This window comes from Rattus norvegicus, chromosome 2 (genome assembly GCF_036323735.1).
Source record: "Rattus norvegicus strain BN/NHsdMcwi chromosome 2, GRCr8, whole genome shotgun sequence".
NCBI classification, from domain to species: Eukaryota; Metazoa; Chordata; class Mammalia; order Rodentia; family Muridae; genus Rattus; species Rattus norvegicus.
This window is the reverse complement of record NC_086020.1, coordinates 31,269,267-31,295,832: the sequence shown is the minus strand read 5'-3', so window position 1 is coordinate 31,295,832 and position 26,566 is coordinate 31,269,267. Positions and strand designations below refer to the sequence as shown.

General features: G+C 46.1%; 1 protein-coding gene across 4 annotated transcripts in view; it reads left to right on the top strand.

Annotated features, from left to right (window-relative positions):
• Positions 1 to 1,075: 1,075 nt before the first annotated feature.
• Positions 1,076 to 26,566, top strand: part of Arhgef28 (Rho guanine nucleotide exchange factor 28) — a 296,466-nt gene continuing 270,975 nt past the window's right edge. For 3 of the 4 annotated variants that reach the window (XR_010063623.1, XR_010063622.1, XM_039102531.2), the window contains exon 1: positions 1,076 to 1,209. Coding sequence is in view for 1 of the 4 variants with exons in the window: in XM_039102531.2 (XP_038958459.1) it covers positions 1,179 to 1,209 (31 nt within the window). In the remaining 3 variants the exon portion in view is untranslated. Of the gene's footprint in view, positions 1,210 to 1,361; positions 1,459 to 26,566 lie in introns of those variants that run through there. The other variant, NM_001415065.1, reaches the window with a different exon arrangement.

The following is a 26,566-nucleotide window of genomic DNA, read 5'->3' as shown; positions in this document are numbered from 1 at the left end:
GAGACAAAGGCTTCTTTTACGAACTTTCCTGCCAACCAGCTTGGAAACTGCTTTTGTGTGGTGTGTTGATTCAGCCAATCTCCAGCTGACTTTTTCACATTGAAAAATATTGATGTTCGAAAAGAGTGTTATTGCTTTTATTTTATTTTATTTTATTTTATTTTACTTTGTTTTAGTTTATTATCTTCGGGACCTCGTGGTTCTTCAGTGGAGAAGGCTCTTCTTTGGGGCCTAAGGCCCTGTGGTGTGAGACCAAGTGTCAGTAGTGCAAGGCCAATGCCAGGTCCTTTATAAAGAAGGAAGGGCAGCAGTTGCCCCAAGACAAGGCTAATGACCTCAGACCCTGAGGTCTCTTTGGCCATCCTGTCATTCTTCCGGTTCTGGTTAAACAGGTGTGTTAGAAGGATGGCCCAGGGCATCTGGTATTGATGGTTAGGGAAGGGTCACCACATCTCTCCTGTTCAGGTAGCCGGTCCATCTTCTTGAGAAAGATAAAGCTAATATTAAAGGTAATTTAGAAAAGTAGATACTTCATTTTATCTTTAAAGCGGCAATGATCATCTTAAACTTATTTGATAGTGGGCTGTACAATGGTGAGACTTTTCATCCGGGGTCGACTCACTGCTAAGTGTCCGGGTGTTGCAGCATCAAGGGGGTCCCTTCACATTGTTAGGCATTGTAAAAGTGGCTGTGGCTTTCTCAAAAACAAACAATTTTTTTTTTTATGCCGTTTAGGCACCTGTTTGCATAAACACGTAGGGAATTCGAGCCTGCAGGGTTGGGGCTGAGGAACCTCCATCGTCCTTATGAATTAAGAGGGAGTCTGCTGCTTTTAAAATAGTACTTCCTATTGTAACCGACCCGGGCACTATTATGTCCCGGGTGTGGTGGCTTTGAGCTGAGGACAACCCGAGCCTCCCTTGGGCCTGGCACGGCTCCTCTTAGGAGCCGACAGGCCAGCTCCTTCCTCCGGCGCCACTAGGGCGTGGAGGCCCCCGGGGCGAGCGGGCGCCGCCGCCGCTAGGGTGCAACCCTGCCCTGGCCCAGCAGGTCCCGCTCCGTGCCCGCCGCGGGAGGAAAGCCGAGGCCACCGGCCGCCGCCCCGCGAAGGGAGGGGGCGGCGGAGCCGCAGCAGCTTCAGGTTTCCTTCTAGAGCTGGTGGCGGGCGCGGCCATGTGATGAGGCGGCGACGAGCCCGGCTGGCTGGAGGTGGGCAGGCGGGGACCCGGGGCGCGAGGGTGGCCCCAGCTGTGGGCGCGGCGGGCGAGCGGGGTAGGGGTGGGGTGGGGTGGGGGAGCAGCGGCTCCGCCCCTCGGCGGGGCCAGCGGGGTGGAGGGGCGTGGGCAGCTGGGGACCAGCTTCCCCGCTTCGGGCGACGCTGGCCGGCGGGTCGCCCTCGGCAGGCCTCGGGGACAGCGCCTGGCCAGGGCTCCGGGCGCTTCCGAGCCACAGCTCCAGGTAAAGGCTGATTGCGGGAGCCATCCCTCTTGTCTCCCTGCAGCCCCGGGCGAAGTTTGCCCACCTGAGTTCCCAGGGGACAAAGTTTCTCTACGGTCCCCGAGGACACAGGGGTCTGCAGAGGTGGGGAAAGGTTGCACTCTGCCGGCTGCCCAGCCGGAGGAATGGGCGCCGCCTCCTGGTACCTAGGGGATGGCAACAAGTGCACGGCGCTGCCGGGTCGGAGGCGGCAGCTGTGAAGCGCACAAGGGAGGCAGTGGCCACCCCTCACCCTCTCGGGCACGCGGGGTGGGAGGGGGCGGAGGGTGAGGAGCTCAACCAAAGCTAGTTGCTAGCGGTGGAAATCAAAGGCATGCGGCCGGGGAAGGGTGAACCTCGGGAGCCTGAGTCCCCTCTTTCCATCTGTGCTTCTGGCTGGTTTCACCTAGGTGCTTGGCGCCGGGGTGGTGGTGGTGGTGCGGGGGGTATACCCCAAACTGTTGGTCAATCTCAAGTTTAGGACATTTATTTTTGTGGAAACGTTTGCTGAGTTTACAAAAGCATCTGTGGTTATCTTGTTTGGGAGGGGCTTTTAGGACTGGGTGGGAATCCATGCACGAGTTTTCTCTGGAATACTCGGTTGTGGGTGGTAGGGGTCACAGGTGGAGAGGGCATTCTCTCTTGCTGTGAGCTCTGTGAACACTGGGTGTTCAGACCACCCAGGAAACCCAGACACCAGTTAGGTTTCTAAGGGAGACTACTTTAGGAGCCCTCGGAGCCTGCCTATTGGTTGCAGCTGGGTGGGCCCAGGGGAAGGGTAACATCTGTGTTTGCCAGCATCTGACTCCATGACCCCTGCTCGAGTGCCAGTCTCTGTACACTCCAAGTTGTGGGGATTGAGCACTTGATTCTGCACCAAGTAGTCTAGAAATACAGTTATAACGAACGGACCCACTGCGTTCTGTACTTTGCCCTCTTGTATTCTAGGCCCTGTAGCTGTCTCAGTAAATGGAACCCTATTCTCATAGCACAAACAAAATCAAAGACTTGCCTTAGTCAGTCTCTGTGGAAGCCACTTTTGACATGATAATTCAAGCTCTGATAACCTTTCCTGGGAAGGTTTCCATACCTCTGTCTTGTTTTTTTTTTTTTTTAATTTTTTTTATGCGAATGTTAAAACATATAGGTGTTTGTCTAATCTTGATGGAGAGTAGCACTAACTCCTTTGGAGTGTTTGAAGGCAGACAACATCGCAGAAGCCTTTTGCAGAGGTTGTAGTGTGACAGCATTTCAATGTAATATTCTGATGCAGACTTTATAGTGATTATGGGTAATTATTTTTGATTATAGAACTCAGATAGTATCATTATTGATAGTGGTTAGGGACACTGAGGCACAGAACTAGGTCTTAGGTGTGGGACTCTGGAGTGTGTCCCAGCTAATGCGACGTGAGACTGGAGAACAGTGGATCAGTGTTTGCTTTTGACTGTTTTCTCCCTTATCAAGGCTGCACAGCCAGGCCAATGGCGAGCAGTTTCTCTCAACAGGTGTGTTTGAGGGACTTTCCTCTGAAGTACCGCCTGCCTCTAAGTCGTTAAGAAACGCTTAAAGGTACACAGAAGGAAATCAGAGTGAGTGGCACAGTTCTCTGAATTTTCATTAGCCCTGATATGGTTTCACTGTGTGTACGTATGTGTATGTATGTATATATATATATATATATATATACATATATATACACACACATATATGTATATATATATTTTTAAATGGGATACTTTGGAAAATTCTGAAATATTTTCTTATTGTGTTCTCATAAGAAAACATTGTGACTAAGACTTCTGCTGGACAAGAATTTCATATGTGCTTTGATACATGTGACTCTCTGTCCATTGTATGCCATATGAGAAAACCAAAAACCTAAGTGGGTATTAAGCGGCAGACTATACTATTACTTTAAGATTAAGTGTTTTATATAAAATCGGTACTTAGGCTCTTAACTAAGTTCTGCCAGAGTTTGTGATCAAGTCTTGACTCCTAAGAAAAAAAGGTTCATAATTTCCAATGTCAGAAACCCCTTCTTTGCCAGTAAATGGTTAGAAGAGAGCAAAATAGAGCCTACATTGCTCTCACAGTACAATATTTTATTATCTGTTAATGTACCGGGCAGATAGGACAGCTCTGGTCTTACCAGGGTTGGTTTCATGGAAGTTGTACTTGTGTTACTTTCAGTGGGAAAAGTAGCTCTGGACTTGTTCCCCTCATGACTTTAGGTAAGATTTGTTATCAAGAGTTGTGTCATGCTGGGCTAAATTAAAAACAGCAGTGTATTTTAAACACAGGGAATGCTGTCATGTTACAATTGTATTGGGAACATTATGCCACCCCAAAGACTTGGGTCTGAATCTCCTGCTTGGGTAAAGCTGAGTTTAGCAATAGTTTTCCTGCAGATTATACTATGTTATTTCCTCCAGTCCTGGTTCCACTGTTGTTCTAATGATATTGAAACTATGTTGTTTAAACTTGAAGGATTGTTACTCGGACATTTTGAAAACTTCCACAGCATGCCTCTCATTGTGTGAAAACTTTCTTCAGTTTTCATTCATTTAACCATCTGAAGGGATTGCTGTGCGCTTGGGGCTGCTCTTTTGCCTTAATCCCCTGGGTGATGGACTTCGGGCACAGAGCGACACACTTCTATGGCTTTTGTGGTTGGAGGACTGGTCCTGCTTACAGAATGGATTTTTGCCTGCACACAATCGAGGCATCTGGCTGGGGAAATGAGCTTGTGCCCGGCAATACATCTTAATGCACTCCCATTTTCCCCAGAAATTTGATCTTAGATACAGTTTTAATTCGCTTATTTCAGCCGTTATTGCTCCTGGGTTTCTTCTCCTGGGTAAACAAGATAATGAGATTTGACATCATTTCTTTAATAAAAGGGAAAGTGAAAAAAAATATAATCAAATGTTGGTTATTTATTTCAGTGATGTTGGTTTTGAATATGTTTATCAAAATACATTTTGTTGGTCTTTAGAGATCCCGTCTCTTGTTTCAGTTATTTACAATTTGAGATTTGATTTTGGTAGAAAGTTAACATAAAAGTGACGTTCCCTGAAGAGCCGAGGTGTTTGTGGGTGTGTTGGAGTGTTTGTGGGTGTGTTGGAGGTGGGGGCGAGGGCAGGGCCGCCAAAGCAGGCAGCAGGCAGTAACTGAAACTTGCTCAGAAGTGACCCTTCCAAGCCCTCAGGTGAGTCACATCTTACTTCTGTCAAGGAGTCCGCTTCCTAGGACTACTGGGCATGAGGAAAATACGTACCTGAAATGCAGGTAACATGCTTTCTGTAGTCCCGCCACCCGTGTATCCAGACACTTCCTTAATGAGTGGCTAATCAAGGGCTAGCAAGGTGGCTCAGAGGGTTAAAGGTGCTTGCTCCTGAGCCAGAAAATTTGAGTTTGATCCTCAGAATCCATAGGGTGGAAAGAGAACCGATTCCTGAAAGTTGTCCTCTGAACTCCACACCTGAGCCAAAGCATAGAAATGCCCAAAACAAACAAACACGAAATAAAAATTTAAAACCCAAATATACGGTCAAGAGAGTTTTAAATTTTTCATCTTATTTTATTATTATTATTATTATTATTATTATTATTATTATTATTATTATTATTATTATTTTGGCATGTGTCCACGTGGAGGTCAGTGGGCAGCTTTGAGTAGTCAGGTCGTTCCTTCTAGCATGTGAGTTCTTAGAATTGAATTTAGGTCGTTGGGTTTGGCACCAAGCCCCCTTGTCCACTGAGCCATCTAGTCAGACCATGAGATAAATTGAATTCTTTAAAAACAGTTAGCTTTTAAATTCACTGTACAACATTAGTAATCACAGCCTTTGGTATGTATGCTTGCTCTTTGTTGGGGTTTAAATCTTGGCCCACTCCCAGACGAGGCACACCAAGCCGACATGGTTCCATTGTGGAGAGGTTTAATGAGAGAAGAAGAGTAGAAGAGAGGAAAGGAGGCCGGCCATGGGCACGTGGAGGGAAGGTGGGAGGGATGGGGAGAGAAGGGACAGGGACAAAGAGGGCACAAAGCAGAGAAGAAGAAGAAGAAGAGCAAAGAGAGGAGTAAGAGGGAGAGGAGGGGGTAAGCAGTGCCTTATAGTGTCAGGCACAGGCGGAGAGTACCTGGTTGTTGCCAGGTAGCTGTAGGGGTGGAGCTTAGACAGAATACCAACACTCTTTCCCCTTATTTTCTAATTTAAAGAATTCATATTCCATTAACTCTAATAACATGCTTTCAAGTATGGGTTTTGAAGCTACAGTGAGGTGGACAGACATGGCTTTGTCCTGACTATGTGAATCTTTCTCTAGTTGAGGTTTTTCATTTTTGAAATGGAAATGTGCGGGCGGGACATAATCCACAGTGGTAGAGCACTTGGTCCAGCACGCACAAGACCCTGTGTTCAATACCAGTCCTGGTTAAAAGTAAACTGAGGATAGCAGTAACCAGCCACATTGGCTGATGGTGAAATTGGCTACGGAATAGCTGTCAGAAATTGATGGTTATTATGGCGATAACAGACGACAATGAAGCCTTTAAAAAGGGGCAGGACCGGTTACAGGTGGAGCTTAGTGGCAGATCAAGAACATATTGAGCGTGTGACCTTGGGTTTGGTCCCCAGCATCATCCTGCATGCCTGGCTTTAGCAGGCTTTCTAGCTGGACAGGTGGTAAGATGTCAGTATGACCCAGGGCAAACTGCCCTTGGCTGGGAATCTATGGCAGACACCGGCCTCTTCCCATCTGTGTGACCTTGGGCAAGTATCAACTGTTTCTGGTCTTCATCCAGCAAAACAGAAAGGATGAGTCTTAAGGTCCCTTAGACCTTCTCAGTCTGAACACTCTGTGCCATCTTGAGATTCAAAAGGGGCCAGAGTCTCAGTCCCTTCACTTTTCCCGGCCTCAGTCCACCAGCCCAGGCATGTGTGGTCTCCAGGCTAGGCTGTGGCTACAGCAGCAGTAAGCACTTACAGCCATTGGACTGAAAGAGTAAGGTTATCTTTCTGGACTTGGTCCCGAGAGATTGCAGACAAGGAAGTCTAGATCCCACTCTCGTGGGTCAGCTGGCTACCTGGTCCCTTCCTGCTCCCGCTGTGGGATAGGGTGCCACTGAAAAGGGACGATAAGCAAACTGATTGTTTCTTTGATTTCATGGTACAAAAAAATTCTGGGACAGAGGTTGTCTTGTCTCATTAAGGACCCCTTTTAAAATTAATTAATTAATTAACATCTCGAACGCTGCCCCTGTTCCCTGTCCCCCCTCACAGAGTCCCTCCCCTTCCCTTCCCTTTCTCCTCTGAGAGGGTGGGCCCCCCTGGGTATCCCTTCACCCTGGCTCATCAAGTCTCTGCAAGATTAGGCGCATCTTCTGCCTCTGAGGCCAGACCAGGCAGTTCTGTTGGAGAATGGATACCACAGTTAGGCTACAGTTTTAGGAGAGAGCCTCCGCTCCAGTTGTTTGGGGGCCCACATGGAGATTGAGGTGCCCATCTGCTATATACCATTAAGGGTGTCTAAGACATTTCACTGGGCTGCATGGTTTGGGCAGTAATTCTAGGTTGCAGCCTTTCCCAGTAAGCACACAGCCTGCTCATTGCTTCCTGGCTCTTTGTCAACAGTTCCTGTTTTTCTTGCTCCGACTCCCTGGTTTGCTGTATGCCCAAATGTTAACGTTTCAGAATGTCTAGAGTTCTCTCTGATCGATGAAACTGTAGGTTATTTATTTTGACTCTCCCCCCCCACCCTAAATTTCTAACCTAGAGTATTCTATTTACGGGGACCATTCCAGATGGGCCGGACATCGTTTTCAAAGCGAGGTCACTCCAACATAAGCTGGATTTGCAGCCTTCCTCGCTGTTAGGTGTTTCCGGCATTCTCTGTGCTACAGCCTTCAGGGAAGGGGCAGTGCCGTCTACTTCCCATGCGTTCCTTCTATGTTGCCGGTGTCCCAGTCATTCTCTGTGGTCTGTTCTTGTGATCACTTCGCATCCACCAGCCATGCCTGGTGATTGCTGTACACTTGGCCATCTGTATACACAGGTTTGCTTCCTTGGGTTCAGTGAACTGCCAACTGGAAGTTAATCCTGCTTCTAACACGTCCAGGTTCTTTCTTGGCTGTTATCAGCTGCATAAAACTGGGTAACGAGTGTGCACTTCGATCCGCTGTTGCACTGGAGAGTAGACGTGATCTAGAATGCAGGAAGTGGACACATCATACAGGAGCACCAGTGAATCTGAGCTTTGAGCATCCTGGGATTTCAGCATCTGTGAGGGTTAGGGAACCTGCAGCCCTCTAATACTGCGAGACAATTGAATTCCTAACTCAACTTTGTGCATGGGAGGCCTCTTCTCTTCCTGAGATATCACCTACTATAATCCTCGATGCCTGGCTCAAACATAATCTTTCTGAAGCCTTCAATGGACTCAGTAGCCCCAGAGCTGCTTTTCTTTCTGAGGCCCTGTCATCGTATGTTTCTCTTATATTTTTGGTTGTGAGCCTAGCCTTTAACGGCTGAACCATCTCTCCAGCCCTCATTGTATGTTTCTCATTGATTGCCTGCTACCAGGTGTTGGGCCTACTGTGTGTTTCTACATGTGACTCTCAGTGTTCCAGCCAAGTTTAAGACCAGTGGCGTCAGGGATCTGATTTAGACGACTTTGGAGGGAGCTGAAAGTACAGTGCCCATGTATTAGTCGATTAGTTATTTTGGCAATAATGATCAGAAGCCCTTCCAGTCCTTGGCGTCTCGGTAGAGATTAGCAGTGGTGTGCTCCTGTGCGCTGTGCATAGGTTGACTTGGAAACCACTGGGATGCACGGAGGAGAGGTTAAGGTTGCTCAGAAAGCAAGTAGGTGACTGGTTATCCTTCTGTATCAAGGCCTCGGTGGACCTCTCTAAAGAAGTACTCTCTTTCTGTCAGGAGAAGCAAATCAAATTTTTGATGGAAACCAAATCTGTGGATTGACAGACACCTGAAGGTGTCTATCTGGTCTCCGGCAACGTATATCTCACGCACACAGCGTATTCCCAAATGGCTAGCCAGCCGTCCCAGTGCAGTGATAAGGAACTTCTAAGCTATAAAGATATAGCTATAAAGCTATAAAGATAGTCTGGTCTGTGGGAAGTGAGGCTTCTAAACACCATTCTCCCTTCCACCAAATTCACAGTGGTTCTGCTGCAACCCTGGCCCCCATGGTGACATTTTTAAAAACTTGGTAATGTGTGGTTTTTTAATTCTCTTACTGTGCTGAATATTCCCATCCTCCACCTTCTTCCCAGAGTGCAGTCCTTGCTGGTGACAACCGATGGAGCACAGCAAAACCCCTGGCCCCTTGGCTCCCGAGCTCATGAGGAAGGAAGATCAGCAGTTTCCGTTCAGATGCAGAGCCAGGCCATTCGAGTCACCTAAACCAATGGTCCTCAACTTTCCTAATGTTGCAACTCTTTAATGCAGTTCCTCAGGTTGTAGCAACCCCCTCCCCAACCATAAAGTTATTTTGTTGCTACTTCATAACTGTAATTTTGCTAACTGTAATTTTGCTAGCATTATGAATCATAATGTAAATAGCTGCTACTAGAATATCTGATATATGACCCCATCTAAACCTTTAGCCTCCATTTGGATCCATTTGTTATGAGGCCTTAATGCTCTAGCCTGTATGAATTGTTCCACACAGAACTTTGGAAACAATGACGTCATAGCTGAGGTACTTCTGATCTCAGAAGATTACAGCCACCTTGCAACTACAAAGCTCCTTTTTCTGTGGGGTGCAGCAGGGCCACGCCTCCCTCACAGAGCGGTGGAAAGGTTGCCTTTTCAGTCCTCTGGGCTCTGTTTATCTTTCTTAGATTTATTTCCTTGCCTGTGACTGTTCTACCCTTTCCAAGTGGTTAGCGGGTTGGTAAATTTATCATTCACTACTGCTTTTAGTTTGAAGTTATCCACGGGCTTTGTGGCACCATTCTTTAGGATTTAAACCCTCTGCTGCTTAGGCTAAGGTCTGGGTGGAGTGAAATGAGTATCTCTCAGACTTCAGGTGATTGGGAAGCAGCTTCAGGGAGAGCGAACTAATGGCTACTGTTTGCGCCAGCACCTGACTCTTACTCTTCCTTCTTGTCACAAGGATATACATTGTATCCGCTTTACTTCTCTCTAGTCCACCACCCAGCAACACTGGGCTGATTCTCAAGAACCAGAGTGTTGAGAGCCCCATTGTTCGTGCATACCAGCCTGCAGTGATCTCTAGAATCTCATTCCCGAATAACCTGGGAAGCCTTCTGCCTAGAATTTGTAGGTTCTGCCTTTGCAAACTGTAATGACGAATGCTTATCTCTGGGACTGACTCGTCTGACAGTCTCCACAGTTCTCCATGGATTATACAAAATCTCCCGCCCACACCCTGCTGCTCCCACTGTCTCACACATTAGGCCTGGTTAGCACAGAGTTATATCCCCAGCCCCCTCCTCTTCTTTCTGATCAGAAAATCGCCCCTCTCTGAATAAGACAGTATAAGTTCACAAAGTTCTCACTTTTTTGCCAGTCTTCTACCCGTTATCTTCCTCACCAAGCTCTGTCCTTGACACCTGACTTAAAAACTAAGTGGAGATGAACATTTTGTTGGAAAAACTCAGGTTATTTGGGTTTCTGCCTGTCTGCCTGTCTAACCCACCTCTTAAGAGTGCAAATCCTTCTTTTTTGTTCTTGAAAGTGGGCCAGGAGCAGGAAAAATAGTTATTCTTTATTTTTGCTTGTTTTAGATAAGGTCTCTCTATGTAGCCTTGGCTGTTCTAGAACTCTCTGTGGACTGGGCTGGCCTTGAACTCATAGAGATCCGCTTGCCTCTCTGCCTCCTAAGGGCTGAGATTAAAGGTGTGCACCACTATCCCTGGTCGTTACTCCTTTTCCTTGTGTGAGTGTTAGCTTGGGGCAAGAGGCCTGGCTCTGGTGAACCCAGTGGATGTAGCGTTCTCTCAGGCCTCCCTAGCACCAATCTCCTTTGCAATGGAAGGTCTGTGATCATATTGTAGATTGTCATTATTCCTCGTTAGTTCATTTTGAGACAAGGTCTCCAGTAACCCAAATTGGCCTTGAACTCAGTATACGAAGCTAAAGAGGACCTTGAATTTCTGGTCCACCTTCGTGCACTCTGGGAGGATGATTTAGGTTTGGTTTACTTGTGAGTAAAGTTTGGTAGAAGTGGATTAAAGTGACATGAGGCGGTGGAAACTAAGGTCCAGGTTTGCGGCTAAGACAGAGTGTGCCCTGGCTCCCTGCAGCTTCAGAAAACTCCCGTCACTTGCAGCTCACCCCTGAGGGCTGCTTTACAGAGCTGCCAGGCTTTCAGCCCATCAAAGGTTCTCAGGAACCGAGTTCTGGGAGTCGCTTTTATTTCAGTTACCTCAGGACCTCAGAGACTGAACAGGTGTCCTGCGGACCACTCTTTTCTTATTTTCAGAGGCAAAAGACATTGTATAAGACCTGTTAACTAGGACTTTATCAGAGTGGCGTGTGCGTGTGCTGTGGGTTGAACCCAGAGCCTCCTTTTCATGCTCCACAGCCTCAGCCGTGTATCCATCCACTCCTGCACACATTCTGAGGCCAGAGGAAGATGTCAGGTTGTCAGGTTGCTGTATGACGCTCTGTCTTCCTTTGAGGCAGAGTCTTTTCATTGAACCCGAATCTAGGGTGCCTACTAGCAAGCCTCGGATTCTCCTGCTGCCATCCTCCACAGCGCTGGGGCTTGTTGGTGCTCTACGTGGATGTGAGAGGTTTGAACTCAGGTCTGCGTGTTTGCTTACACAGCAAGGGCTCTTACCCACGGAAGGTAGAAGCTTAGTGAGTTTCTTGTCATACTAAGTTGTTATATGAGATGCTGTGGGACCACCATTCAAAGCTTGCTCAGTGAAAAGGGAAGCGATGGGAAGGCACTGTGGATGTTTAGTTCAAGGGTCAGAGAGCGTTCACGTGCTTTCATTTTTAGCCTTCTTATCTAAATGTGCTAAAAACAGTCTTACAATGATTTGACCAATAGGGAGCCGAGGTTGCTTCACTGTAGCAGCGAACCCTCCTGGTGAAATATCTCTGGCCATGTCACCCGGAGCATGTCTGATCTCCTCGGAAAATTCTGGGTTAACTTTGCATTTTGCTTCCTTGTTTAACTGACATGGGGCTGAGCTAGAGAAACTTCAGCTTCCCCATGACTGGCTAGAGAAGATTCAAGCCTCATCTTAGACAAATGGTGTGCGAGCTTCGGAGATGGATGCATTAGAACAGTTTTGTTTGTCCTTAGTTGATTATTTTATGTGTAGGAGTGTTTTGCCTGCATGGATGTATGTGCACCATGTGTGTGCACAGTACCGTGGAGGCCAGAAGAGGGCATTGGATTTCCTGGAAGTGGAGTTGGAGAGTTTTTTTTTTCTTTTTCTTTTTTTCGGAGCTGGGGACCGAACCCAGGGCCTTGCGCTTGCTAGGCAAGCGCTCTACCACTGAGCTAAATCCCCAACCCCTGGAGTTGGAGAGTTATGTGCTGGAATGTGGTCGCTGAGACAGAACCCATGCCCCCTGCAAGAGCCATCTTTTCAGCCCATAGAAGAGATTTTTTAAGTCTTAAAAATGATACTATTTTGGCATATGTATGTATGTATGTATGTATGTATGCATGTATGTATGTATACATGCACCTATATATCATACAGGTATGCATGCATGTATGTATTTATGTATGTGTGAATGTATGTATGCATGTATGTATGTACACATGTACCTATTTATCATACAGTTATGCATGCATGTATGTATTTGTGTATGTATGAATGTATGTGTGTATGCATGCATGTATGTATGTATACGTGCACCTATATATCATACAGGTATGCATGCATGTATGTACTTATGTATGTATGAATGTATGTATGTATGCATGTATGTATATATACATGCACCTATATATCATACAGGTATGCATGCATGTATGTATTTGTGTATGTATGAATGTATGTATGTATGCATGTATGTATACATGCACCTATTTATCATACAGTTATGCATGCATGTATGTATTTATGTATGTATGAATGTATGTATTTATGTATGTATGAATGTATGTATGTATCCATGCATGCATGTATGTATGTATGTATAGGTGTGCACCATAGTGTTCACATGGAGGTCAGAGGACAGCCTGCAGGAGTCAGTTCTCTCCTTCTACCATGTGTGTCCTGGATTTTGAACTCACGTCATTTAGGCCTGGTGGCGAGTGCTTTTACCCACTGAACCATCTCTCTGGCCCAAGGTCTAGAGTCTCTGTCTCCTTTCATATTCAGGGCAGGAATCTCTACTTTATTAGCTATCATTCGACAGAAGTGGACAAGCAGCAGGAGGAATCGGAAGTAGATCAGCTCCCTGGAGTAAATGGGTTTTGAAAGAGTCTTACCATTGTGAGTTGGATTTGACTTGCAAGAGGAAGGTTTTGAAATGATTTTCAGTCTGGGGATGGCAGAGGTTGGATCAGAATTGGCGTTTGGGTTGAAATCTTGGGTCACGTTACCCAGTGACATCCTCTGAAGTCCATGGTTTGGGGCCTCCCCACCTCCATGTGCATTCTCTCCCTCATGTCCCACCGTCTCCTTCCCCACCCCCATCATTGGTCCAGGGAGGGGTAATGATGGCGGAATTCGTGCTCAGCAAGCACTCCACCCTGGCTGCATTTCCAGTCCATCCTTTTACTTGTTTCGGTCTTGAGGCTCACTTAGCTGCCTAGACTGGCCTCGAACTCATTTTGCAGCCAAGGCAGGCCTTGAACTTGCAACCCTCCTGCTTCAGCCTCCAAGCACCTGGGATTACAGGTCCATGCCAGCAGGCCAGGCTCCGTTTTTGTAGTTTCACGGAGGGAGGATGGTACGTTAAACCTCCTGTGGGTTATTAGCACAGTGCCTGATTCCCAGAGTGCACTTAAGATACTTGGCTCCATGCAGAAGTTCAGGGTTTAAAGATGGCAGCTCAGCGCGGCCTCTTCACAGGGAAAAGGACCGTTGGTTCTCAGTTCATGACATCGTCAGAACCCTTTCTGAGCAGCCAGCTGGAATGAGCCAGTAATAATTGAGCAACTGTTCTAATTGAATTTGAAGATGATTGGAGATAGATACTATTTTCACTTTAGCAGTAAAACTTATGTACCTCACTTTTCTCTGGCTAGGTGGGAAATGTGCCTTGAGATGTATGGCATGTCTGATAAATATTAACTTTCAACTAAAGTAAGAATGCTTACAGTAAATAGTTCACACACTCTTTCTTTCTTTCTTTCTTTCTTTCTTTCTTTCTTTCTTTCTTTCTTTCCTTCCTTCCTTCCTTCCTTCCTTCCTTCCTTCCTTCTTTCTTTCTTTCTTTCTTTCTTTCTTTCTTTCTTTCTTTCTTTCTTTCTTTCTTTCTTTCTTTCTTTCTTTCACACCGCCATCCAAGTTTTCTCCAAACCAACGTGACCTTCCATTTTATGTATGGTCTCATTGTGTTGTCTTGGATGCCTGGAGCTCACTCTGTAGATCAGGGTGGACTTGAACTCTTAGAGATCTTGCCTCTACATCTCAAGTGCCGGGATCAAGGGCCTGCACCACCACGGCTGGGGTAACAAATTCCTAAAACCTAGTTTGTCATGTGACTACTGACGATTAATGTAAAAAGACTTATAAGGAGCCACGTTTAAAACATGGCAGTGCTCTACCTGTGAGGATACCTCAAGGTCAAGGCATTCTGTCCCTTGGCTGCCTTAGACACTGGGGCAGGAACCTGGCTTTGCTCTGTTGGGATTTGACTTGCTGGATTTGGGGTAGGGCTTCAAAGCTCTAATTATCTAGAAGTTTTTTCTAAGATAATTATCTAGAAGGCTTTTCCGTTCCACAGGTTTCATTGTTGTTATTGTTGTTGTTTCTTCCTCTCTCTCTCTCTCTCTCTCTCTCTCTCTCTCTTTCTCTCTCTCTCTGGTGTGCTCCATTTGATTTTTGAACCTTCACTGAGTTACTTAAAGGGAGACATATGCTGGATTCTGAGGAATCAGTGATAAGAGACCTCCAGTTCACTGGGGTTCTCAGTACTGCTGAACTAACCACTGTGCTGCCATTAGGTAGTTGATGATGCAGAGTATTACAGAGTGCTTTCAGCAGCCCGGAAGAAGCTATTTCTCCCCAGCTCCTAAATCACCTCACTCCCCCAAAACCATGCCTGAGAGAATAGGTATCAAATACTGCCCCCCTTTATGGTGTTGTAAGTGTAACCTGCATTGAAGTGTGGGGCTACTTTGGTGACAACAGAGAAACAGGAGTGAGGGGCTGGACAGATGGTTCAGTGGTTATGGGCAATTGCTGACCTGGCAGAGAACTGGAGTTCCATCCCCAGCACCACATACTGGGCTTCTCACAACTGCCTGTAACGAGACCTCAGGGGATCTCACACATATCGCTGGCCTCTGCAGGCACGTGTGAACGTACACTCGCATAGGCACACACATACACACAAATAAAAACAAGATAAAAGTTTACAGTGAACAGAAAGAAAGACGATGGCAACGAAGAAATGTTGTAGTGGAAATCCGAGTGCATCATCTTGGCTCACGAATGAAAAGAGGAGTCTCTTTCAGATGTTAGGATCCCAACACAAGCTATTGGTGTGTGTGTGTGTGTGTGTGTGTGTGTGTGTGTGTGTGTGTTTGTGTGTGTGTGTGTGTGTGTGTGTGTGTGTTTTCCCCCTTAAAAATTTACTTATGGTTACTCATTGTCCATATTTTCAAAACTTTCTTAGTTGGGCTTGGAAATAAACGTAATGGTTGCCAGTAGCTATTTAAAGAGGAGAAATGTCTTATCAAACGGAATTATGGGTGACGATTTAGGTTGGGGATTATGGCTCAGTAGTAGAGGGCTTGACTAGCATATGCAAGGTCCTGGGTTCATTCACTAGCAACCACACAGAAACATACATGTGAAAGGCAAAACAAAAAAAAAACCAGTTTAAGCTTATTTTGATATTATTTGCTTATTAATAAGGGCTTTCCATCTTAAATTTATGTGGAATACTGGGTGAGATGGTTCAGCAAGGGGCGGGGTGGGGGAAAATACATGGGAACATCCAGCTTTGGGTTTTTCTGAACTTAAATACTTGAGAGCTCAATCAGTTTTGCAGGTTCTGGAGGCACCTGGTAAGGATCCTGGTGACTCTCTTGGTCAGTAGCGAGCTGTTCTGTTGATGAGGGGCAGCTCTGCAAGCTAGGGCTAAGCACTCCATTGGTCTGAACAGTATGGAAGGCCACGGCTTAAGGACACAGCAAACAAGGGAAGGTCCTTGGCACTGTGCTATCTTGTCTTGGTGACAGCGAGAGGCACGGTTGTGGATGCAGGGAGGTCCTCTCTGCTTTCTGTGTACTTCTGGGCACAGGGTGACATGAATAGATTAGTATTTGAAACAAGAACACAGAATCCGCTGCCCCACGGTAAACATGGCCCAACTTAGGAAGCATTTAAAGCTACACAAATGGCAGAAGAGGCCAAGGGAATGAATCACCACCTTGCATGTTGTTTTGACAGGAAATGTATCACGTCTTAATAATTTCCTCAGCATTTCTTCCTGCCAGGTGCCTGTTTTCTTCTTGTTGCTAACTTATTCCTGTAGAATTCCAAATATGTGGCCGGCTTCCCCTGTGATAGCCTTTCCTGGTTCCCCCTCTCCCTGCTTCGGAGTGGCCGGTGCACTGTGACTTGTTTGTTGTCTGCGAGAGCTATTTTGGACGTGTCCAGTCAGGATGCCTTTGTCTGGAGAGAGGATCTTTATGGGTCCCATCACGTAGGATTTTCCAGAGGGATTTGTAAACGTGGCATCGGATGGATAATAGCTAAGGCTGAATTTACACAAGGCATTGTTCCCACAGTCCTTTGCGGAGAGATTAGGGGCAGCTTTTGCTTTTTCTATTCGTGTGTGAGTGTGTGTGTGTGTGTGTGTGTGTGTGTGTGTGTGTGTGTATTGATATGTAACTAAGAAGTAATTATTTCTACAATAGGCATGAGATGCCTTGAAAGGAAACAAACCAGAAACGAATCTTTTTCTTATTTATGTTTATTTTACTTTTTAGTGTTTTTCTATGTCAGTATCAAGTTTGCATCATCCCTCCAATTCCTCCCATGTCACGCCTCTTACTCCCTCTCAAAGTCATGACCTTTTCTTTGGTTTTTATTGATACACACACACACACACACACACACACACACACACACACTCATGTGCACATACCCACATACATAAAAATACAACCTGCTATGTTTAGTATTGACCGCCCGGGATTGGCTAGCCTGTAAGGGGGCTAGACCCTGGAAAAGGCTGACTCCCTCTTTCAGCAGCCGCTGACTGTACCTCTTCATCCAGAGTCGGATCCTTGTGAGGGTTGCCCCACCCACATTGGAATGTCAGTCAGTGTCGTCACTGTGCAGCTCTTGTTTAGGTTACCATATGGTAAGGTTTCCTGGCACCACAGTGTTAAGATTTCATGGGTGCAACTCCCTGTCATATATAGAAGACACCATCTCTCAGCAGACATTCTAGTCTTCTGGGTTTTACAACCTTTCCACTCCGTCTTCTGCAGTGCTCCTCGAGCCCCTTGTAGGGCTTGAGTGGCAGACGTTTCCGTTGAGTTGGGCATCTCCTGGTCAGTTATCTCTATGTTTTGACCAGTTGCAGATTCCTGTGATGGTCTCTGTCGCTGCAAAAAGAAGTTTCTGTAATGGGCAATGAGAGCTATACTTATCTGTATTTATGTCTTTAGATATTTAGAATGCAGTTGGGAATGACACTGGCTTAGGGGAGTGGGAGTTAAAGTCCCTCTCCAGGGTTCTATGGCTTCATCAACCATAGGGGTTGGTTAGGTTTGCAGGCATGAATTCCTCACTGTTGAGTGGGCCTCACTGTTGAGTCAGCTGTTGGTCACCCCTAAGATATAATCACCACTACTGCACTCTTGGCTGTATCTTGCTGTGCTAGACATTGCTATGGTTCTTTATTTAATTTTAATTTAATTTTATTTATTTACATTCCAGTCATTCTCTCCCTCTCAGTCCCCCCTCCCACAGTTCTTCATCCCATTCCTTCTCCCCCTAACCTCCAAGAGGGTGCTCTCCCTCTCAAAGCTCCTCCTTTCCTGGGGCCTCAAGTCTCCGGAGGATTAAGTGCACCTTCTCCCACTGAGGCCAGACATGTGTGCCAGAGGCCTTTGACTGGCCCTCGTATGCTCCTGGTTGGTGGCTCAGGTCCTTGGAGTCTGGGTTAGTTGGCACTCTGGTCTTCCAATGGGGTTCTTTTCCCCTTCAGTTTCTTCAATCCTTCCCCTAATTCAACCATGGGGGTCCTTGACTTCAGTCCAATGGTGTTAAGTATCTGCATCTGTCTCAGTCAGCTGCTGGTAGGGCCTGTCAAAGGATGGCCATGTCAGATTACTGTCTGTAAGCATATCATAGCATCACATGGGCAACCTATAGATTGGGAAAAAACTTCACTAACCCTACATCTGACAGAGAGCTAATACCCAAAATATATAAAGAACTCAAGAAGTTAACCTCCAAAAAACCAATTAAATAATCCAATTTAAAAAATGGGGTACAGAGCTAAACAGAGAATTCACAACAGAAGAATCTTGAATGGCTGAGAAACACTTAAAGAAATGTTCAAAGTCTAATCATCAGAGAAATGCAAATCAAAAGGACCCTGAGATTCCACCTTACCCCAGTTAGGATGGCTAAGATCAAAAATTCAAGTGACAGCATATGCAGACGAGGATATGGAGAAAGAGGAACGCTCCTCCATTGTTGGTGGGATTGCAAACTGATACAAACACTCTGTAAATCAATCCGGAGGTTTCTCAGAAAATTGGAAATAGTTCTACCTGAGGACCCAGCTGTACTACTCCTGGGCATGTACCCAAAAGGTGCCCCACCATAGCACAAGGACACATGTTCAGCCATGTTCATAGCAGCCTTATTTGTAATAGCCAGAAGTTAAAAACAGCCCAGATGTCCCTTGACTGAAGAATGTGGTTCATTTACAGGATGAAATACTATTCAGCTGCTAAAAATGAGGACATCCCGAGTTTTGCAGCCAAATGGAGGGAACTAGAAAATATTACCCTGAGTGAGGTAACTCAGACCCAAGATGACATGCATGGTGTGTACTCACTGATAAGTGAGTGTTAGCCAAAAAGTACAGAATACTTAGGATTCAATCCCCGGACCATAAGAAGTGTAACAAGCAGAAATGCCCAAGTGAGGAGGCTCTATCCCATATAAAAGGGGGAAGGAAATAATCATGGGAGGCAGATGGGGGAAGGAACATTGTTGGGAGAGGTAAGGGGCAGGGGGAAAGGATCAGGTATTGGGGGTGGGGAACAGGAGAGAAGTCCAGAAGGCCAAGAGAATGAATAGAAATAAGCAGCATGGGGGGGGGGGACTCTCTAGAAAGTACCAGAGACCCAGGAGGTGAGACATTCTAAGGCCTCAATGGGGATGACCTTAATCAAAGTGCCCAATACTGGGGAGAGGGAACTCCAGTCTACCTCCAGTAGATAGACGGGGCCTCAAGTGGAGGGACAGGGTTACTAACCCACCATCAAAATTTCGGACCCAGAATTGTTCCTGTCTAAAAGAACTGCAGGGAAAGAGTAGACCAGAGAGTGAAGAAAAGGCAGTGGCCGGCCCAACTCAGGATCCGTCTCATGGCGGGTGGGGTGGGGACTGAGGCCTGGCAAAATCGCTGATGCCGGGATGCACTGACAGTGTTATGATTCTTAAGCTTTATGTATGGGTAAGGATTTTAAATCATTTTCTCTCTTGGCAGCTTGCGTAGCACCTTAGGATACTCGGAGAGCTTAGTCCTCATGGAGCCTTCCAGGTCTGTTCCAGCTCTGTCTTCCACACACTTCAGACACAGGTCCTGAAAAAGTAAAATGCCCATCGTTTTCTAAGTTAGGAAGCTACAAGGACGGACGCAAGTAAAGATAAGGTTTTGTCATTAGCTCAGTCGTTTGCGCAGTCGATAGGAATATTAAGCTTGTCTTTGACCACCTAAGTTTCTAACTAGAAAAAAAGTATAGGTGCGTTTATAAATTTAACTAAGTTTCATAATTATAAAGATACTTCTATTCGATTTGTAAGTGTGTGATTTAAATGTAGTGATTTACTACTTTCTCGGTGGTATGTGGTGGGGTATGCATGCTTATGTGTGTGTGTACATGTATGTGTGCATGTGTGTGTGCACATGTGCACATGTGTGCATGTGTGTGTGTATGCGTGCCTATGGAGGTCAGAGTTTGATGCTGGGTGTTCTCCTCAGTAACTCTCTACCTTATTCTGTTTTGAGTCAGGGTCTGTTTGCTGGGACCTGTGCTCTCTGATTTGACTAGACTGGTTGCCCAACAAGCTATAGGGGTCCTCTTATCTCTGCCTCTCTAGAGCTGGGACTATAGACACATGTCCCTACCCTTGGCTTTTTTTTTTTTTTTAAATCTTGGATGCTCTAACTTGGTTCTCAGGCCCGAGTGGTAAGCATTTATCACCATAGTTCCCAAACACCCTTTATTTTTTTACTCCATACAGAATTATTATACTGCTTTAAAATTATTTGTGTGTGCATGTGTGTGTGTGTGTGGGGGGGTGGAACTCGGGGCTTTGTGCTAGCTAGTCAAGGGCTTTGAGTTATGCAGCATACAGGCAAGTATACAACAGGTAACTTCTAGTGAAAACCAACAGGGCCTTTCTTCTAGGAGCGTCTGCTCTTCTGTGATGTGTGGCTATCCACTGTAGATCGTGAACTTCACATTGCTTAACATTTAAAGGCACGGAAGTTTACCGTGTAGCCCATCTGACGCTGAAGACTACATTTTAAGAGGGCATACATGTAGTAGGCGACATCTTTGCTCTGCATATCAGTAGACATTTTAGACTGTCCTTAATAACTAGCTCTCTGTAATATATTTTTTCATATTTTAACTTTTTTCTTACCTGGACATAACAAGATGTAAGCAGAAATAATACGATGTAGTGTCCAGTCCTCGGCTTTGATAAATATCAAGATTATAGTGAGGGACCCTTTCCATCATGTATTGCTTTTGCAGTGGAGATCAGTGTCTAACTGGGACTTGGCTATGCTGAGAGGCACACCTGGGAAACAGCTCACACTCTTGATAATGGTAGATTGGAGGCCCTAGTCTTATTACTGGTGTGATTCAGAGACGAGAAGAGGTTGTGCGTGGCCCCTTCTGTGTGTTTTTTTTTTTCTTTTCTTTTTTTCGGAGCTGGGGATCGAACCCAGGGCCTTGTGCTTGCTAGGCAAGCGCTCTACCGCTGAGCTAAATTCCCAACCCCTGCGTGGCCCCTTCTGTTCTGGCATTCTCTTCCTCGGATGCTTCTCTGCACTCCGCTTGCAGGGATCAGACACAGTTTCCTCACATGTTACCGTCTGTGAGTCTATGAGCAGTGTGTTCCAGTAATGTATACAAGCCCTGTTTAGTATATCTAACGTCTTTGGCATCAGAATGCCATTGAAGTAAGAGATTGAGCTCTGACTCCCAGATCTGCCTGGCTCTCTCTTCTGAAGACTGGTATTAAAGGTGTGTCCACTGTGCCCATTGTCAAACCAATGGCCGTCTAATGATCATTCTTCTCTCTCTTTTTTAAAGATTTATTTATTTATTATATATAAGTACACTGTAACTGTCTTCAGACACACCAGAAGAGGGCATCGGATCCCATTACAGATGGTTGTGAGCCACCATGTGGTTGCTGGGAATTGAACTCAGGACCCCTGGAAGAGCAGACAGCGTTCTTAACCTCCCAGCCATCTCTCTAGCCACGGATCATTCTTCTCTTTGTCTATCTCAGCCAGCTCTTGTTACATAAGCCTTGACTGGGCTGAAATTTGGAATCCCCCTGCCCAGGCTCCTTAGTGCTGCAGGTGTTCACTGTCACACACAGTGCCTCTTCTGTTCACGGAGAACTCTCCTCAACATCCCTGACTTACATCCATATAAAAAGTCAAAGGAGAAAAAAAGTGAAATCCTTCCCCGTATCATGAAACTGCTTAGAATTTTCTCCATGTGAGTCAGCCAGTTAAGGATGTATTTCTCTCGAAGCCAGCATGGCAAATATTTATTGATTAATATGTTGTATTTATTAATATGCAGTTGGTTTCGCTCACAATTTCAAAGCTGAGTGGGAGATCAGGGGTGCGAACCGGGTGTAACTTAAGTTTTTTTGGAGGGTGAAGGGCAGGAATAGGGTCTCATATAGCCTAGCATAGCCAGGAGCTCGTTATGTAGCTGAGGTCGAGCTTAAACTCTTGATCCTTTGCCTCTGCCTCTCAAGTTCTGGGATTACAGGCTTGTGTGTGCTACCACCGAGACCGGCTTAGTGAAATTTTAGATAAGTGTTTTGTTTGCTTTGTCCCGACCTGTGAAAGGGATACCGGTAACTCCTTCCCTACAAACGGCGATTGGCCAATCAAGCCAGGATATAGGTAGAAACATTTTGCAAAGTTGAAAATGGCATATCCACATACAATGAACAGCTATATAGCACGCTTGGCAGTAAATTATTTAAGGCATAGATTTCCTTTATGGCACATATGGATGTGGGAGAACAGAGACCCGGGTCTGTTGGTTCCGTGCCAGATCCCCGTTTGCTTTGTTAATCTAACACTTCTGTACTCAGTGACTTGCGAGAAAGCTGCAGAGCCAATTCAAATTAGTGGGGGAGAGTTTGAAAGGGGCCTGTTGTGTAAGGATTGGCACTAATGAGCCACTGTATTCCGGGACTGCCTGGTTCTGTGTTGAAGGTCACAAAGACGTGTTCTTATTTTCTTCCACTACTTAGATACGGTATGAAACCAATTAATTCCTGAAGGCATTTTTTTCCCCTAGGGAAAATGACTTACTGTCAAAGACGTGTGGTGTGAGCACTTCTGTCATGTTTAGGGAGGGGCTAGGGATGGATACAATTAAACGGCTGGCCAGTACCTGTCTCCCTGTGCATTAAAAGAGAGTTTCTTGGGGTCTGGGGAGAGGGCTTAGTGGGTAAAGTGCTGGCCACATAAATATAAGGAGTGAAGTTCAGATCCCTAGAACCCATGATGCAGGGTAGTGTGCATCTGGAATCCTAGGCCTCTTCGATGAGATTTCCTGAAAGCTTGCAGACCAGCTAGTCTGGTGTGTGCAGTTGTGAACCAGAGACGGTCTCAAACAAGGGAGAAGGCAAGGTCCAATGCCCATGGTTCTCCTCTGACCTCTGTGTGTACATCAGGGGATACATATGTCTGTACTCACACCCAGAAGCAAGTGCATCCATGCACACACACACACACACACACACACACACACACACACACACACACACACACACAGAGAGAGAGAGAGAGAGAGAGAGAGAGAGGAGAGAGAGACCCTGTTTTTGCTCATTTCAGTTGAGTTTAGAATCGCATCAGTTGCACCAATGATACATTTAATTTTTTTCTACTTATGCTAGAAATTTTCAGAGTCAAGTGTACTTTGTTTTTTTCTGGAGTCTTAGATCTCTGCTTCCTCCCTGGTAAGGCTCTACCTCTTTAACACACTAAAAAACAAAGAACAAACAAAAAACTAAAAAAAACAAAACAACAACAAACAAACAAAAACAACAACAAAATCCACTTCCTTCAGTATCTTCTGGGGAAGTGTGGTGTCCCACTGCTGGATGGGTTGTGGGCACCTACACAGCCATCCAAGTGGAAGTGTAGAAACAAAGTTCAAGAGGTGCAGTGAGAATTTTCCTTTCCTCGGAAGCTCAGTTACATTACGTGAATATGATTTTGTTTAAATCCCAGGTGTGGGATATGGGCCTGCGCGGTGGCTGGCTATGACTGTCCCGTGCCCTAGGAGGGGAGTGACTTTCGCCAGAGGCAGGTAGTTTTCATTTGGGTATAAATGGCAGAGCCCGGAGAGGGCCTGTGGTCCCTTCCTGCTGCCGGTTCTGCTGTTGCGTTTGCTGTCGCTGGATTAGATTGCCGGGTTGCTGGAGTTCTGATTTCTGCATGAAGATATTTTGGTGACGAAGGTTGGACTTGCTCTAGAGAACTTGACACCCTTTATCAGCAGGACGTAGTCTAAAGAGGGCCACATCCCTTTTCCATCTAAGCTCCTTTCTCTCCCACCTAGTGTTGGGGGATTGGAAGGGATTAGGGTGGAATACGGGTTGGCAGGATGGTGGCTATAAGAACCCAATGAAGTGGAGCTTTTAAGCCCTCAGTGTGGTTGGCTGTCCATTCAGGAACAACGGGGAGGCCTGTCCTAGAGATAGGAGGTCTGGAGTTTGATGTTAATGATACTTACTATCAGTCATCCATTGGTTGTTTTCTGGATTTTGACTCTAGACCTTAATCTAACATTTCCGAATTCAGTGTCATGCAATTAAATGGCAGAGTTCTTTTTTTTAAATAAAAGTCTTTTTTTAAATTTATTTATTCTTTTATGAGTACACCATTGCTGTCTTCAGACACAGCAGAAGAGGGCATCAGATCCCATTACAGATGGTTGTGAGCCACCATGTGGTTGCTGGGACTTGAACTCAGGACCTCTGGAAGAGCAGTCAGTGCTCTTAACCGCTGAGCCATTTCTCCAGCCCCAATGGCAGAGCTCTTATTCCTGTAATGTTGGCTTTCATTCATATGGTGTCTTCGCTTTAGTTCCTATGGCGACCTTACTGTGTATCCGTGTTTCAGTTGAGGTGACCTATGGAGCCAAGAGATTAGGAGACACGCTTCAGGCCAGCAGCAAGCTTACCGACCCATCTGTGGGGTTCTAGCGCCCTTCTTCCCTTTGCTTTGGCGGTTCTGTGGAAGGTTTGGAGGGGATCCAGCTTGTCCTTATGTTCAAGAGACCCGAAGGATCTGCTCTAGTCAAAAGGTGCTGGAAGTTTCCGCAGAGGCTACATTTTCAGGTTTGTCTTCACAGGGAACGATCTCCCTTCATCTTTGAACTTGGCACCGTCTGAAGGGAGACAGCTGTCTTTGATGATCTGACCTACGTACATTTCTCAAATCTTCCTAGAAAAAATATACAAGTATTAAAAAAAAAAACCCTTCTTTACCCTCAGGCAAACTGCTCTCCAGTTGGTCAATTATGACTTCTTCAAGTTCAAGGTGAATTTTTAGAGGGAGAAGCTTCTGATTAGGCACCATCCTGCAGATCCCAAACTCTGACCGCTCAGAACCTGTGTTTTCAGAACTTTCATGCCTTCCAGGTGTCCTCGGATTGCAAGTGCACTTAGAACTTGAGCACGATTTCCATTCGGCTCCTCCCACGGTTTATTCTGTTCACCTCTGCTCCACTCTCTTCATGCTTGATGTTGACCTTGGTTCTGTCCCCTGGGTCCTTCAGTTTCCCAAGTCATTCCCAAGGACCATCGCATGTTCCCTTCCCCTGACCTCCAGGGGACAGACAACAGAGCGTGTTTTCTGCAGAGAATTTAAACACATTTAAAAGCAGTATTAGTCTCCTTAATCAAGATCCAGCAATGCCAATGCTGGCTTCTAGAATTTCCGCTCTCAAAAGCGATCTTCTGGTATAGGACCTCAGACGCTGCAGGCACTCACTTGCATGTTACTGACCTCCGCGGAGGCATCCAGTCAGCCTGTTTTAATGTGGGTCCCTTAGTAGGACATTATGATGGACATGGAGTTTAGGTGCAACCACTCCCAGTTACACACTTGAGCCCCGCACATGCTCTTCATGTTTCTTCTCAGAGTGAATTCTGGTGTGTGTGGGGGGGAGGTGACACAGGCTTACTGTGGGTGCCCTTGTGTGATATCAGTGGCACAGCGTGACTGTGTGTCTCAGCGTTTGCTGTGAAATCGGCTGTGACAGTAAGGACCCCAGACGAAACTTGGAATTCGTTTAAGTATGCCAGTCTGTGTGGCCATGTGGGGGACTTTTGTATTTTCAGATGCAAAGCGCTGAAATGGCGAGAGGTACGCTGTGAGTTTCCGAAGCACCGTTTTAAACTCTAAGGAGTCTCCTGGTGTTGAATAACACTGTTCACAGGGACCTTTAAAAAAAAACTTAAAACGCTTTGTTTATTATTGTTTTTGCCAGTTTCTTCCTGTGGCTTCAGCTGTGTTCTGCGTGTTTCCATTTCGCTAGGCTGCTATAATGGCTTCCTAACTGCTCCCGTTTCCAGGTCCCCCTCTGCCTGACACTAGCACCCTGCAGGTTCCTCTGCTGCCTTGGCAGAGCATGCCACCCATGTATCTAGAATGTTTCCGTGGCTCCGGGTGTTTGCCAGGCCTGCATGGCTCTCCATGTTCCTCTCTGGCCTGCATCCTGTCAAGCGGATCTCAGAGCCGGCCTCTCTTCTCTTCATCTGTGCTCCATTCTCTTTTGCACCTTTCCGTCGTCGTCTTTGTCGTCGTCGTCTCGCCTACACTCCCTCTTCCAACAGTTCCCGTTCTCCAGGATGCCTGGAGCCCGAGCCAGTCACCCACCATCTGTCCTGTTGCTGCAGTCGGTATGGGAATCGGCTTCCATGGTGACACTTACTGTATGGTGCCCCATCACTGATGTCTGTGTTTCCTTGTTTCATGCCTGCTACATCCTGGGCTCCCACACCTAACTCACACACATGTGTAAACTGGATTCTTTCCACCCATGCTGTGTGCCTGAATCGACAGCACAGAGTTGACCTGTCTGTGACACGGTGTGTACTCGGCTCTGTGATCTGGGATCGTGTTTTCTGGTTTAGAGAAGTGGACCTCCAACCAGCTAGCTGGTCTTTGAGGTGCCCGAGGAGGCCTTAAAGATATGAACTAGGCACTGAGACGGCCCGGGTTAGAATCTCTGGCAAGTGAGGTCTAGCAATTTGCATCTTACCTTAATGGAATAGGTTCACTTTTGCTTAGGAAACTTTAAGTTAAAAAAAAAAAAAGCACAGTGGGCTGGGTATGGTGTGGCACACCATTAAATCTCTGAGTTGGAGGCCAGCCTGGTATACATAGAGAGTTCCAGGCTAGCCAGAGATACAAAG